A 16,977-nucleotide genomic window follows, 5' to 3' on the forward strand; every position below is an offset into this window, starting at 1 on the left:
TCCCAAGGGCACTTTCTGAGAAATTTCCAGTGCACTAATTTCCATCTGAGTTTGCATCCTAGGAACTCAAACTGCAACAGAAGAAAATCAGAAAGGAATAAAAAAGACAGGATATGAGAGCAATACTATCAAGGAAGTGAAGAGAGTCAGAAAGACTTGTAACCAGCCAGGAGAATGACAAAAGGTATTAATATAATCTCTTTCTTTGATAACAGAAGGGAAGGCCTTTTTGAAAATGAACAATCACAAAAATTCCCACCCACCGTATCAGTGTATCTCTGAACTTGAGAGTCAAAAGGAATCTTAACAGGGTATTCCAGTTCTAGCCCCTGTCACTTTGAAGATAAAGCTCTTAGGCCCAGGAGTCTGTGAAATGCCAAAACTGTAGCTGCTTAGAAATAGGAACATTTATTCTTTTAAGACAGTCACTTTTCCCAAAGCAAGTTAACAGGTATATTTAATACTCTGCTACGACAAGGTTACCAGTAGTGATATGAGTGTGTGTGTGTGTGTGTGTGTGTGTGTGTGCGCGCGCGCAATTTCTGGCTTCCTTTAATAGTCATGGAAAAATGTGCAGCAAATAAATGTGTCACATTTCAAATACATATTTCTCATGGCTACTTCTGGTGAGCTGCCTTATCTTAGAAAGGGGAGAGAGTCAAAAACCCATGAGCCCATGGGTTAGATTTGTCCCATGCCCCAGTAGCAGAATTCTGATATATCTTTTAGTTCTGAATCACTGATAACAATGTTAATGATAGTTTTATAAAAGGCTAATCTTAACCTAGTTGTGGTGTGTGCTCAGTCATCAGTCATGTCCAACTCTTTGTGACCCCATGAACTGCATAGCCCACCAGGCTCCTCTGCCCATGGAATTTTCCAGGCAAGAGTACTGGAGTGGGGAGCCATTTCCTCCTCCAGGGGATCTTCCCGACCCAGGGATCGAACCCACAGTCTTACTCTGGTACAAGCTGGTATATGACTAATCATTATCCAGAATACTAAAAACAAAACAAAACAAAACAAAACTGCACAAACTAAAACAATATTCATACACACACTCAGAATGCCAATGACACTGGACAAATCTAATCAAGGTTCATGGGTATTTGTTGATTCCCTTACCTTTCAAACAAAGAGCAGAACACCGGAAGCAGTCATGAGAAACAGTATATATTTGAAATGTGACAGATTTGATTGCTATACATTTTTCCCATGACTACTGAAGGAAGTTGGAAATTGTGCATGCACACACACACACATCTCTACTAGTAACCTTGTCCTACATTCCACATTTTGTAACCACAAATACAGAAGCAGACAAGATAAACTGTAGCAAAACCTCTCAAACTAAACCCACCAGATCCAAAAAGACATAAAGGCATTTACATAAATTGTTAGGGCCGCCAAGCAGAATGAATCAACACTGTCATAATCCACTCATCTTGCAAACCTAAACAGAGTCTCACTCTCAGTTCTTCAATTTGTCTTTCATTCCTTCCTCTCCTAAGAATCACAATCTGCTGGGTCTTCTCTAAGCCAACCCTTCTTCTCCTTCTAACTTTAAAACCTTTTTTTAATGAGAGTAAGAAACTAATGTGCTAGAAATATGAGAAAATCCAAAAGAAATTGTGTGTGTGTCTGCACTCAGTTGTGTCCAACTCTCTATAGACAGTAGCCCGCCAGGCTCCTCTGTCCACAGCATTCTCCAGGCAAGAACACTGGAATGGGTTGCCATTTCCTCCTCCAGGGTATCTTCCCAACCCAGGGATTGAACCTGCATCTCTTGTGTCTTCTGCACAGGCAGCCAGATTCTTTACCACTAGCTCCACCTGGGAAGCCAAAAGAGGTTTCTAAACTCTAAATGTCAAACCTCAATTATATACAAACTAAGCTAGTTGAATACATACCAGTAGAATGACTAACAAAATACCTTAACAACTTATCTGGAAAAGGAATGAGAGTGCAATATAACACATATTGGGGGAGAATCATATCACATTATTAACACTTTACAGGCATACAAAAGGGCAAACATGCATGGCATGTGAATGAGAGGAAGAACCAATTTGTTCATATAATAAAAGATCAAATGAGTCACTATGGGTTTAGAGTCATTGTTTGGACACAGAATCTGGATAAAAGGTAGAAAACATAAAAACAGAAGAAACATAAATGGGCACTTCTTGTGAATAAATATACACAGGACTAACAATATTCATTCTTCACATAAGTCATTTAGAAGAATGAGATCATAATTCAATTTCAGGTCTGTAGACAGCTTGTGCTGTGTTATGCTTAGTCGCTCAGTCGTGTCTGACTCTTTGTGACCCCGTGGACTGTAGCCCGCCAGGCTCCTCTGTCCATGGGATTCTCCAGGCAAGAATACTGGAGTGGGTTGCCATGCCCTCCTCCAGGGGATCTTCCTGACCCAGGGATCAAACCCAGGTCTGCCACATTGCAGGTGGATTCTTCACCAGCTAAGCTACCAGGGAAGCCCATAGACAGCTTAAGTCTCTCTTATTATAAGATAGAAAATACTGATTTGAGAACAATGAACTCATCATTACTGTAAAATAATATAATGGCATGTAAGTAAACAAAATGGCAGTTTTGCCTTAAATTGGCAAAGTTTTAGGTATATACCTAGGAAACATCACACAGACTTACCTGATTATGGATTTCAATGTCATTTTCAACCTAGGAATCACTGTAGCGTTCCAATGAGTCATGCTTTTATTTGACAATTTCAATCAAAAGGCCAACAAAATTTTGAAAAACATGGTGAAAACAAAGGATTTCTCATTTCTATTCATGTCCTACAACCAAAGAGAAGTTGGAAAGTGTGGTGACCTCAGCTCAAAGAAACTGATCGCTTGTGTTTATGCCCTCACTCTGCCACTGAATAGCTCTGTACCTCAGGGAGTAACCTAACCTCCCTCTGCTCCATTTCCTCACCTGTAAAAGGAGATCAATGAGACCCGTTTGTAAACTCTCATTCACGTCTATTCTAGAACATTTACCTAATTCAAACCTAAAAACAGAAAATCTACGTTATTAGATTTGGGCTAAGACGGGTTGCAAAGAGTCAGACACAACTGAGTGAACTGAACACACAGCAATTGGCAGTTTCACTCTTTTCAACAGAAAATGGTACATTTTCAGAAAAATAAAATTACCAAGGAGAAAAGTGTGTGAAAGTGTTAGTTGCTTAGTCGTGTCCAACTCTTTGTGACCCCATGAACTGCACAGCCCACCAGGCTCCTCTGTCCATGGAATTCTCCAGGCAAGAATACTGGAGTGAGTTGCCATTTCCTCCTCTTAAGGGATCTTCCTGACCCAGGGATGGAACCCAGGTTGACAAATCAGGGGAAAAAAGTGTCAGTTGCCATGAGGACAGCTATAAATTCACCTCAGAAATTATAAAGAAATACTTTTACAGAGCCTCCAACTTCTGCTGAAAAATTCCCATTTACATATACAGACTCCACCAAAACACAATAGGAACAAAGAATTTCTGAGAGGCAGAGAAAATAGAAGTTTTTGGCACACATACCAATATTTCTCATCATTATAAAGATTTTACTTACAGCTTCCTCATTTCACCTGACTCAGATGCGGCTGGCATTTCACAGAACTGGCTGGGTGAATGCATATCAAAAGAACTGCCAAGATGTTCCTTGTAAAACAGCATTTTTAAACTTATAACATCATCCCCCAAACCTATGCTTTCCACAAAAAAGTTAAACTCTAAAAAAATGATCAGACCACATTAGCCTATTAAAATCATGGGTGCTTCAGGATATTTAAGTGCCATTTGGAAAGAAAAAGACATTTAATATAAGAGTACCAAACCGTTCCCAAAGTATTTTTACAGTCAGAAAATTACCACATTAGCTCGATAATATGACATAAGGTGGCTCGGTGGTAACGAACTCACCTGCCAACGCAGGAGACGCAGGAGATGCAGGTTTGATCCCTGGGTTGGGAAGATCCCCTGGAGAAGGAAATGGCAACCCGCTCCAGTATTTTTGCCTGAGAAATCCCATGTACATAGAGCCTGACGGGCTACCATCCATGGGGTGGGAAAGAGTCAGATACGAATGAGCGTGCACACACACACAGATATACACACAACCTCTCCTAAGTATAATCATATGCTCTGGCACCAGGAAGAAAGGAAGGAGCAAGTCAGCAAAGGCAGAAAATGAACCGTGAATGCTGATATGGTACCATCTTACCAAAGACTCCAGAGAAATGCACCCTGTGAAAGACTGTGAAGAATCATCCTATATACACTTTAACAAGCTAATACTAAGCAAGCAGCCTTGAAAAATTAAATCAGGCGGCATTACGATAAACAGAATGAAGTGCCTGTTTTCAGAGTAAGCAGTTTAGAAAAAGCTGTGTAAACAGTCCTGAGAATGACATAGCCTATATCATCCTTCGAAAATACAACTTGCAATTAAATTTGCACATCAAATGATCTGTGAAGCTTATATGTTACCAATAAATAGGGGTGGCAGAGGGGTCTTAAATCATATGAGCCTCGCCAGTGGCACAGAGAACCGCAGTCACATAAAGAAAAGCCACTGCAGCAAACACTTCAACATGGGTTTGGATGCCACAGTGATGCACGGATATTAAAGTGCTAGAGGCTGTGTTAGCTTTAACTTCTTTGAATATCATTGGACTTGAGTTTGCCCAGGCAACAGAAAAGTGCTAATACAATGAAAGTGAGTGGCAACCCACTCCAGTATCCTTTTGCCTTGAGAATCCTATGGACAGAGAAGTCTGGCGGGCTACAGTCCATGGGGTCTCAAAGAGTCAGACACGACTGAAGAGACTTATTACACACGCACACACAACCTTAAACAAACCATTAACATAGGCAATAGGATATAGTTATAAAGAACCTGCCTTTATGTGCAAAACAGGTTCAGATACCAGTACTGTTACTCACAGCTGTATGACTTTGGCCAAATTACTAAGTCTTTATGCTGGTTTATGAAGTGAAAATAATAGACTCTTATTCATAAGAGGCTGAATGAAATGAATGTAAAGCACACAGCCTGATTAACTGTCAGGAATGAATGGCAGTTTAACAAACATCACCACTTCTCTGAGTTTTCTTTACCTTTGCCTGAGTACGATCCTAAACTGCTGCATGTTATATATCCTTATCAAATGAACTCTCATCAAAACTTTAACCATGACTATTTTTAAGTCTTTTACCATTCACAATTATTGTTTTACTCTGATTCTTCCCTGAAAGCTTTTATAATCAGCTACTGTGAGAACATTCCAAAATGGCCTAACTTGAATAACGTAGAGACCATGCCACTGGGCTGTGGTAAGAATTTCCAGAACTAATGAGGAAACTGAACTGCTAACTAAAAATCAAGCAGAATATGGGACTGAATGAACTAGTGTGGATGATTATAATTTTTTTGACTTTTGTTTGAAGCATTGCTGGCTCTTTAGTGTTATATTTTCCAGATTTAAAGAAATCTTTTTTCTCTTTTCTCTTAAGCTACCTATAATTTATAGCAATCTGGTAAATTATACTTTTGGAAACAGAATCAAAGCATTTATCTCTTCTCCCTACCTGATCCCCCCAGAATCTGAAAACTCTTAGTGAATATTCTATCTGCACAGCCATATAGTTATCTACATAAAGTTCAATAAGCATTTGTTCTTCTAAAAGGAGAGAATGGTAAACACTGGCTATATTAGCAAAACTTGCACTAGAATGTCACATCTGAGAATGATGTGCACAGAGTCAAGATATGATGAGACAGCTTTAAGGAACTAAGGCTGAATTTAGGGAGCCAATTTTATAAAGCTTGCTTCAAAAATCAGCCTGATACCTTGCTTATATGGTTTCTGCCTAACAAGTGAGCAAGCAAAGTCTATTCTTACAAGACCCAGGAACCTAGGGATATTGTTGTGGGGGGGACCTCCAGAAGACAGGAATTCACCTGTCTGTAAGTACTGCAGGCAAAAGCTGATGGTGAGTCACTGGCTTGGTTTCCTAACCCCAGAAGATTTTAAGAGGACAATCTGAGATGCCTTATTACAAGTGGTTAAGTGCAATCTGAGATTTCTTATTAGAAGTGGCTCCAGGCAAAGCAGACTTAAAAAAAGCATACATAGTTGATAACTATTCTTACAGGACTGATATAAATTATCCCAAGTTTAATGAGACCAGACTTACTTTGCAAACAAATTAGTCTTACTGAAAATATCTTTGACAGAAATGAGAGTGTCCCCAAAGACAAAAATTATGTTTCAGTGCAAAACTACAGCACACTCCTGTGGGTATCAAATTCTTGTCCTGTTCATTGTCTTTGAGGTTTGGTCAACTACCTGTAAACTGGACTGGATCCTGAAGTCTTCTAGGCTCCCCCAATATTTAGCTACAACTCTCCAAACTAATGTGTTCAATTTTTTTCCCATTCTTCTGACTTGGAATCACTACATTAAAACTGCCTCTTTCCCAAAGTCCTTCAAGCCGAAGCTGGACAACTTGATGTGAACTTCAGGGAAATCACCACAATAACTCACGCATGGACAAGCCTCCTTCCTGCCGCCATATGAGTCCCTCAGAAAGTTCTCCAGAAGGCCTGATGACATCACAGAGACAAACTGCAAATGAGGAAAATCTGCCACATTGCTGCAAGCACTCCCCCTAGTCCATCTGAAGATTCTCTGAGTCCAACATCTAGAAATATTCTCGACGACTGATTGCCCTCTGGACTCAAAAACTAAGTTCATAGTTCATTCTAACCATTAACCTGTTTTTTGTATTTTTTGTCTCCAGAGAAATCTCCAGCACCTAGAGACCATTTCAATGGGTTATTGGACAAGCTACACTAACTCAGTTTTTAGACCTTGAAAGTTCTTGGCGAAGTTTCAGAATGAATGACAGGGTTCGGGACACACTACTCCCAAAATACAGCACCTCGGCATAGACTATTTTAAGTGGGGAGATAGTGGAGGACAGAAGAGCCTGGCGTGCTGCAGGCCATGGGGTCGCAAAGAGTCGGACATGACTTAAACTAAACAACAAAAAGTGAGGAAAAAGCAGAAGCAAGACAGTCACCCGACCTTCCTCAAGCCTTCCTCCCCAGAAACAGGTCCTAAAATCGTCATGTGAGAGGTGCCCCTCCTATACCCAGAGAAAAGGAACATCTTTATCTCTGAAGAAAAAGGCACAGAGAACAATCTGAACACACAGGCCTTCTTAAATTTCCCCCCAGTTCCCAACACTTACTTCCTACTCTTTAATCTATCATATTCCTCCACAACTGTCCATTCTTCATCAAAACCAGCATAAAAACACTCAAGTCTGTTTCTCCATTTCCTTAGAAAGGCTTCATGTCACAAACAACTTTTACTAAATAAATGTGCGTGCTTTTCTCCTGTTAAACTGCCTTTGTCAGTTTAATTTGCAGCTCTGGCCAGGGGACCTGAATGAGGGAAAATATTCTCCCCTATGCTCCAGACATCATCTTCACGTGAGTTTATAAGTTTTTTTTTTGTTCACCCACACTTTCACCAAACACTGCATGTCATTTGTTTTAAAAATTTATTTCAATTTGGCAGAGGAAAATTTTTTCAAACATCTCTTAGTTTAGCAGTCATATTCATCTCTCTTTAAAATGATTTCCATATAACTTCCTCAAAATTTTCTTGCTGATTTTTCATCTTTTTTTTTGTTTTAGACAAACAGGATTCATCTGTCAGTTGTCAGCATGAGTGTTTTAAAATTGTGTATATATAAGGCATAAACATGCATAAGATTTTTTCCTCTAGACCAAAATAAACATGCAGCTTAAATATATGCTTTCAATGTCAAGCTCCAACTTAGAACATATACTGTAGACCTTATATCCATATCTTATTTTTTAAATAAGGTAGATTAGGACTTTTTGTACTTTTTATAATGGTCTCAGATGTGCCTGTGTGCCTGCATGCTCAATCGCTCAGTCATGTTTCACTTTTTAAGACCCTTTGGACTATAGCCCACCAGGCTCCTCTGTCAACTTTTCAGGCAAGAATACTAGAGTAGATTGCCATTTTCTTCTCTGGGGGATCTTCCCAACCCAGGGATCGAAGCCAAATCTTCTGTGTCTCCCTCTGTGTTTCCTCCTGATTCTTTACCCTCTGAACCATCAGGGAAGCCCATAATAGTACCAGACATTATCTCTAAATTAGGAACAACATTAATCTTTTTATAAATTGGATGCATGTGGTAATCCTTTTTTTTATACCTGTCTAGATTACTCTGTGGTGGTTTAGTTGCTAAGTCGTGTCTGACTCTTGCAATCCCATAGACTATAGCCCATCAGACTCCTCTGTCCATGACATTTCCCAGGTAGGATTACTGTGGGTTGCCATTTCACTCTCCAGGGGATCTTCCCGACCCAGGGATCAAACGCCAGTCTCCTACACTGCAGGCAGATTCTTTACCAACTGAGCCATCAGGGAAGCACCTCAGTCAGTTCAGTTCAGTCACTCAGTCGTGTCCGACTCCTTGAGACCCCATGGACTGCAGAACACCAGGTCTCCCTGTCCATCACCAACTCGCGGAGCTTATTCAAACTCACGTGCATCAAGTTGGTGATACCATCCAACCATCTCATCCTCTATTCTCCCTTTCTCCTTCCGCCTTCAATCTTTCCCAGCATCAGGGTCCTTTCCAATCAGTTGGTTCTTCGCATTAGGTGGCCAAAGTATTGGAGTTTGAGCTTCAGCATCAATCCTTCCAATGAAAATTCAGGACTGATATCCTTTAGAATTGACTGGTTGGATTTCCTTGCAGTCCAAGGGACTCTTAAGAGGAACCCAAAACAACAAAGTAAATGGCAACGGGACCACACCTATCAATAATTACCCTAAATGTAAATGAGTTGAATGCCCCAACCAAAAGACAAAGATTGGCTGAATGGATACAAAAACAAGACCCCTATATATGCTGTCTACAAGAGACCCACCTCAAAACAAGAGACACATACAGACTAAAAGTGAAGGGCTGGAAAAAAATATTTCACTCAAACGGAGACCAAAAGAAAGCAGGAGTCGCAATACTCATATCAGATAAAATAGACTTTCAAATAAAGGATGTGAAAAGAGACAAAGAAGGACACTACATAATGATCAAAGGATCAATCCAAGAAGAAGATATAACAATTATAAATATATATGCACCCAACATAGGAGCACCGCAATATGTACGGCAAACACTAACGAGTATGAAAGAGGAAATTAATAGTAACACAATAATAGTGGGAGACTTTAATACCCCACTCACAACTATGGATAGATCAACTAAACAGAAAATTAACAAGGAAACACAAACCTTAAATGACACAATGGACCAGCTAGACCTAATTGATATCTATAGGACATTTCACCCCAAAACAATCAACTTCACCTTTTTCTCAAGTGCACACGGAACATTCTCCAGAATAGATCACATCCTGGGCCATAAATCTGGTCTTGGAAAATTCAAAAAAATTGAAATCATTCCAGTCATCTTTTCTGACCACAGTGCAGTAAGATTAGATCTCAATTACAGGAAAAAAATTGTTAAAAATTCAAACATATGGAGGCTAAATAACACGCTTCTGAATAACCAACAAATCATAGAAGAAATCAAAAAAGAAATCAAAATATGTATAGAAATGAATGAAAATGAAAACACAACAACCCAAAACCTATGGGACACTGTAAAAGCAGTGCTAAGGGGAAGGTTCATAGCATTACAGGCTTACCTCAAGAAACAAGAAAAAAGCCAAATAAATAACCTAACTCTACACCTAAAGCAATTAGAGAAGGAAGAAATGAAGAACCCCAGGGTTAGCAGAAGGAACGAAATCTTAAAAATCAGGGCAGAAATAAATGCAATAGAAACTAAAGAGACCATAGCAAAAATCAACAAAGCTAAAAGCTGGTTTTTTGAAAAAATAAACAAAATTGACAAACCATTAGCAAGACTCATTAAGAAACAAAGAGAGAAGAACCAAATTAACAAAATTAGAAATGAAAATGGAGAGATCACAACAGACAACACTGAAATACAAAGGATCATAAGAGACTACTACCAGCAGCTCTATGCCAATAAAATGGACAACTTGGATGAAATGGACAAATTCTTAGAAAAGTATAACTTTCCAAAACTGAACCAGGAAGAAATAGAAGATCTTAACAGACCCATCACAAGCAAGGAAATCGAAACTGTCATCAAAAATCTTCCAGCAAACAAAAGCCCAGGACCAGATGGCTTCACAGCTGAATTCTACCAAAAATTTAGAGAAGAGCTAACACCTATCTTACTCAAACTCTTCCAGAAAATTGCAGATGAAGGTAAGCTTCCAAACTCATTCTATGAGGCCACCATCACCCTAATTCCAAAACCAGACAAAGATGCCACAAAAAAAGAAAACTACAGGCCAATATCACTGATGAACATAGATGCAAAAATCCTTAACAAAATTCTAGCAAACAGAATCCAACAACATATTAAAAAAAATCATACACCATGACCAAGTGGGCTTTATCCCAGGAATGCAAGGATTCTTTAATATCCGCAAATCAATCAATGTAATACACATTAACAAATTGAAAGATAAAAACCATATGATTATCTCAATAGATGCAGAGAAAGCCTTTGACAAAATTCAACACTCATTTATGATTAAAACTCTCCAAAAAGCAGGAATAGAAGGAACATACCTCAACATAATAAAAGCTATATATGACAAACCCACAGCAAGCATCACCCTCAATGGTGAAAAATTGAAAGCATTTCCCCTGAAATCAGGAACAAGACAAGGGTGCCCACTCTCACCACTACTATTCAACATAGTGTTGGAAGTTTTGGCCATGGCAATCAGAGCAGAAAAAGAAGTAAAAGGAATCCAGATAGGAAAAGAAGAAGTGAAACTCTCACTGTTTGCAGATGACATGATCCTCTACATAGAAAACCCTAAAGACTCTACCAGAAAAGTACTAGAGCTAATCAATGAATATAGTAAAGTTGCAGGATATAAAATTAACACACAGAAATCCCTTGTATTCCTATATACTAACAATGAAAAAACAGAAAGAGAAATTAAGGAAACAATACCATTCACCATTGCAACAAAAAGAATAAGATACTTAGGAGTATATCTACCTAAAGAATCAAAAGACCTATACATAGAAAACTATAAAACACTGATGAAAGAAATCAAAGAGGACACAAACAGATGGAGAAACATACCATGCTCATGGATTGGAAGAATCAATATTGTCAAAATGGCTATTCTACCCAAAGCAATCTATAGATGCAATGCAATCCCTATCAAGCTACCAACGGTATTTTTCACAGAACTAGACCAAAGAATTTCACAATTTGTATGGAAATACAAAAAACCTCGAATAGCCAAAGTAATCTTGAGAAAGAAGAATGGAACTGGAGGAATCAACCTGCCTGACTTCAGACTCTACTACAAAGCCACAGTCATCAAGACAGTATGGTACTGGCACAAAGACAGAAATATAGATCAGTGGAACAGAATAGAAAGCCCAGAGATAAATCCACGAACCTATGGACACCTTATCTTTGATAAAGGAGGCAAGGATATACAATGGAAAAAAGACAACCTCTTTAACAAGTGGTGCTGGGAAAGCTGGTCAACCACTTGCAAAAGAATGAAACTAGAACACTTTCTAACACCGTACACAAAAATAAACTCAAAATGGATTAAAGATCTAAATGTAAGACCAGAAACTATAAAACTCCTAGAGGAGAACATAGGCAAAACACTCTCCGACATCAATCACAGCAAGATCCTCTATGACCCACCTCCCAGAATATTGGAAATAAAAGCAAAACTAAACAAATGGGACCTAATGAAACTTAAAAGCTTTTGCACTACAAAGGAAACTATAAGTAAGGTGAAAAGACGGCCCTCAGATTGGGAGAAAATAATAGCAAATGAAGAAACAGACAAAGGATTAATCTCAAAAATGTACAAGCAACTCCTGCAGCTCAATTCCAGAAAAATAAATGACCCAATCAAAAAATGGGCCAGAGAACTAAACAGACATTTCTCCAAAGAAGACATACAGATGGCTAACAAACACATGAAAAGGTGCTCAACATCACTCATTATTAGAGAAATGCAAATCAAAACCACAATGAGGTACCATTACACACCAGTCAGGATGGCTGCTATCCAAAAGTCTACAAGCAATAAATGCTGGAGAGGCTGTGGAGAAAAGGGAACCCTCTTACACTGTTGGTGGGAATGCAAACTAGTACAGCCACTATGGAAAACAGTGTGGAGATTCCTTAAAAAACTGGAAATAGAACTGCCATATGACCCAGCAATACCACTTCTGGGCATACACACTGAGGAAACCAGATCTGAAAGAGACACATGCACCCCAATGTTCATCGCAGCACTGTTTATAATAGCCAGGACATGGAAGCAACCTAGATGCCCATCAGCAGATGAATGGATAAGGAAGCTGTGGTACATATACACCATGGAATTTTACTCAGCCGTCAAAAAGAATTCATTTGAACCAGTCCTAATGAGATGGATGAAAGTGGAGCCCCTTATACAGAGTGAAGTAAGCCAGAAAGATAAAGAACATTACAGCATACTAACACATATATATGGAATTTAGAAAGATGGTAACGATAACCCTATATGCAAAACAGAAAAAGAGACACAGAAATACAGAACAGACTTTTGAACTCTGTGGGAGAAGGTGAGGGTGGGATGTTTTGAAAGAACAGCATGTATACTATCTATGGTGAAACAGATCACCAGCCCAGGTGGGATGCATGAGACAAATGCTCGGGCCTGGTGCACTGGGAAGACCCAGAGGAATCGGGTGGAGAGGGAGGTGGGAGGGGGGATCGGGATGGGGAATACGTGTAAATCTATGGCTGATTCATATCAATGTATGACAAAACCCACTGAAATGTTGTGAAGTAATTAGCCTCCAACTAATAAAAAAAATAAATAAATAAAGGTTAAAAAAAAAAAAAAAAAAGGAGTCTTCTCCAACACCACAGTCCCAAAAGCATCAATTCTTCAGGGCTCAGCTTTCTTTATAGTCCAACTCTCACATCCATACACAACTCCTGGAAAAACCATAGCTTTCAATAGACAGAACTTTGTTGGTAAAATAATGTTTCTGCTTTTTAATATGCTGTCTAGATTGGTCATAGCTTTTCTTCCAAGGAGCAAGCATCTCTTAATTTCATGGATGCAGTCAACATCTGCCGTGTGATTATGGAACCCAAAAAAATAAAGTCTCTCACTGTTTCCCCACCTACCTGCCGTGAAGTGATGGGACTGGATGCCATGATCTTAGTTTTCTGAATGTTGAGCTTTAAGCCAACTTTGTCACTCTCCTCCTTCACTTTCATCAAGAGGCTTAGTTCTTCTTCAATTTCTGCCATGAATGTGGTATCATCTGCATATCTGAGGTTATTGATATTTCTCCCAGCAATCCTGATTCCAGCTTGTGCTTCATCCAGCCCAGTGTTTCTCATGCTGTACTCTGCGTATAAGTTAAATAAGCAGGGTGACAATATACAGCCTTGACGTATTCCTTTCCCAATTTGGAACCAATCTGTTGTTCCATGTCCAGTTCTAATTCTTGCTTCTTGACCTGCATACAGACTTCTCAGGAGGCAAGTCAGGTAGTCTGGTATTCCTATTTCTTGAACAATTTTCCACAGTTTGTTGTGATACACACAGTCAAAGGTTTTGGCATAGTTATTAAGAAGAAGTTTTTCTGCAACTTTCTTGCTTTTTTAATGATCCAGCAGATGTTGGCAATTTGATTTCTGGTTCCTCTGCCTTTTCTAAATCCAGCTTGAACATCTGGAAGTTCACGGTTCACATACTGTTGAAGCCTGCCTTGGAGAATTTTGAGCATTACTTTGCTAGCGTGTGAGATGAGTGCAATTGTGCAGTAGTTTGAGCATTCTTTGGCATTGCCTTTATTTGGGATTGGAATGAAAACTGACCTTTTCCAGTCCTGTGGCCACTGCTGAGCTTTCCAAATTTGCTAGCATATTGAGTGCAGCATTTTCACAGCATCATCTTTTAGGACTTGACATAGCTCAACTGGAATTCTATCACCTCCTCTAGATTTGTTCATAGTGATGCTTCCTAAGGCCCACTTGACTTGGTATTCTAGGATGTCTGGCTCTAGGTGAGTGATCACACTATCATGATTATCTGGGTCATGAAGATCTTTTTTGTACATTTCTTCTGTGTATTCTTGCCACCTCTTCTTAACATCTTCTGCTTCTGTTGGTGGTGGTGGTGTAGTTGCTCAGTTGTGTCTGACTCTTTGCGACCCCATAGACTGCAGCCCACCAGGCTCCTCTGTCCATGGGATTCTCCAGGAAAAATACTGGAGTGGGTTGCCATTTCCTTCTCCATTTCCAGCTTCTGTTAGGTCCATACCATTTATTGTGCCCACCTTTGTATAAAAGCTTCCCTTGCTTTCTTGAATTTTCTTAAAGAGATCTCTAGTCTTTCCTATTCTATTGTTTTCCTCTCTTTCTTTGCACTGATTGCTGAGGAAGGCTTTCTTATCTCTCCTGGCTATTCTTTGGAACTCTGCATTCAAATGGGTATATCTCTCCTTTTCTCCTTTGCCTTTAGCTTCTCTTCTTTTCTCCACTATTTGTAAGGCCTCCTCAGGCAATCATTTTGCCCTTTTGCATTTCTTTTTCTTGGGGATGGCCCTGATCACTGCCTCCTGTACAATGTCACAAACCTCCGTCCATAGTTCTTCAGGCATTCTATCTATCAGATCTAATCCTTTGAATCTATTTGTTGCTCCCCTTGTATAATCATAAGGCATTTGATTTAGGTAATACCTGAATGGTCTAGTGGTTTACCCTCTTTCTTCAGTTTAAGTCTGAATTTGGTAATAAGGAGTTCGTGATCTGAGACAGTCAGCTCCCGGTCTCGTTTAGATTACTCTAATTCTATTTAACCCAAAACCTGAAGTGCCTTTTTGACGAACTCCCAATTAAAGTCATTTTTTACTTCAGAAGACAAAAACTTACACATTAACCTAATGCTTCTTCATCCATCCCCAAAAGGAAAAGCTTGATTTTTACTGTAAAAGTAGAAGTAAGTTTTACAATAACCCATACATTGATTATACTGGTACTAAAGTTCAGTTCAGTTGCTCAATCGTGTCTGACTCTTTGAGACCCTATGGACTGGAGCACGCCAGGCCTCCCTGTCCATCACCAACTCCCAGAGTTTACCCAAACTCATGTCCATTGAGTCAGTGATGCAATCCAACCAACCCCTCCTCTATCGTCCCCATCTCCTCCCACCATCAATCTTTCCCAGCATCAGGGTCTTTACAAATGAGTTAGCTCTTCGCATCAGGTGGCCAAAGTATTGGAGTTTCAACTTCGGCATCAGTCCTTCCAATGAATATTCAGGACTGATTTCCTTTAGGATTGACTGGTTGGATCTCCTTGCAGTCCAAGGGACTCTCAAGAATCTTCTCCAACACCACAATTCAAAAGCATCAATTCTTCTGCACTCAGCTTTCTTTATAGTCAAACTCTCACATCCATACATGACTACTGGAAAAACCATAGCTTTTGACTAGATGGACCTTTGTTGGCAAAGTAATGTCTCTGCTTTTTAATATGTTGTCTAGGTTGGTCATAACTTTTCTTCCAAGGAGTGTCTTTTCATTTCATGGATGCAGTCAACATCTGCAGTGATTTTGGAGCCCCCAAAATAAAGTCCATCACTGTTTCCATTGTTTCCCCATCTATTTGTCATGAAGTGATGGGACCAGATTCCGTGATCTTAGTTTTCTGAATGCTGAGTTTTAAGCCAACTTTTTCACTCTCCTCTTTCACTTTCACCAAGAGGCTCTTTAGTTCTTCGTCACTTTCTGCTTAAGGGTGGTGTCATCTACATATTTGAGGTTATTGATGTTTCTCCTGGGAATCTTGATTCCAGCTTGTGCTTCATCCAGCCCAGTGCTTCACATGATGTACTCTGCATAGAAGTTAAATAAGCAGGGTGACAATATACAGCCTTGACATACTCCTTCCCTATTTGAAAGCAGTTTGTTGTTCCATGTCCAGTTCTACCACAGCATTTATGTGAGGATGCCTCTTGTCATTCTTTCTTTATTTCTTAATGTCTTTGAGTATTACTGTATTCATTAATGTAACAGAAAACTTTTATGGCTTCTTAAAATAAAATCAAAATATCACCCCTTAATCAGTCAGCCAGTCAGTCCCTAAAGTTTATGAACTTTCAGAGCTTGATGTCAAATCCAATCCTCATCTCAGACTCCCAGGATAAACTGTGCATTTTACACGTATGATCGGCTACCCTGGTGGCTCAGATGGTAAAGAATCCACCTGCAATGTACGAGACCCAGGTTCAACCTCTGGTTTGGGAAGATCCCCTGGAGAAGGGCATGGCAATCCATTCCAGTACTCTTGCCTGGAGAATCCCATGGACAGAGGAACCTGGAGGATTACAGTCCATGGGGTCACAAGAAGTCAGACACGACTGAATGACTAACACACAGTTTAACATATATGGTATGTTTCAAAAACCACCCTAAATTCTCCCTTAACTGACTTTGACATTCTAGAGGAAACTAAGATTCAGAAAGAATAAGGTAGCTTTTCTGAATGTGAATTAATTTTATCAAAGGTTTTCTATATCTTTAAATATTAAAAAAAATAATTCAAATCAGCTATACTTCTATTTTAAAATTGGGTGGCTATGGTACTACAAGTACATATTACATGGTCACTTATAGGGATTTTAAATTAATGCTTACATGGATCTTTGAGAAAGACACATACATGTACATAACTCCCATACCCATTCTCTTGGCATTGCTCCATTTGGTAAGGGAGCCTATTTACAGACATCTCAGGACCTGAAAGCAATG

The 16,977-nt window shown here is 39.4% G+C and overlaps 1 protein-coding gene across 4 annotated transcripts in view; it reads right to left on the bottom strand.

Annotated features, from left to right (window-relative positions):
* Nucleotides 1-16,977, bottom strand: part of EPS8 (epidermal growth factor receptor pathway substrate 8) — a 199,593-nt gene that overhangs the window by 118,690 nt on the left and 63,926 nt on the right. Inside the window, exon 1 of one of the 4 annotated variants that reach the window (XM_043882566.1) lies at nucleotides 6,568-6,792. The exons of the other annotated variants lie outside the window; for them this stretch is intronic. Coding sequence (XP_043738501.1) covers nucleotides 6,568-6,777 — 210 coding nt within the window. The 5' untranslated portion in view covers nucleotides 6,778-6,792. Of the gene's footprint in view, nucleotides 1-6,567; nucleotides 6,793-16,977 lie in introns of those variants that run through there. 4 annotated transcript variants of the gene reach the window in all.

The sequence above is a fragment of the Cervus elaphus genome, chromosome 22 (assembly GCF_910594005.1).
Source record: "Cervus elaphus chromosome 22, mCerEla1.1, whole genome shotgun sequence".
Classification (NCBI taxonomy): Eukaryota; Metazoa; Chordata; class Mammalia; order Artiodactyla; family Cervidae; genus Cervus; species Cervus elaphus.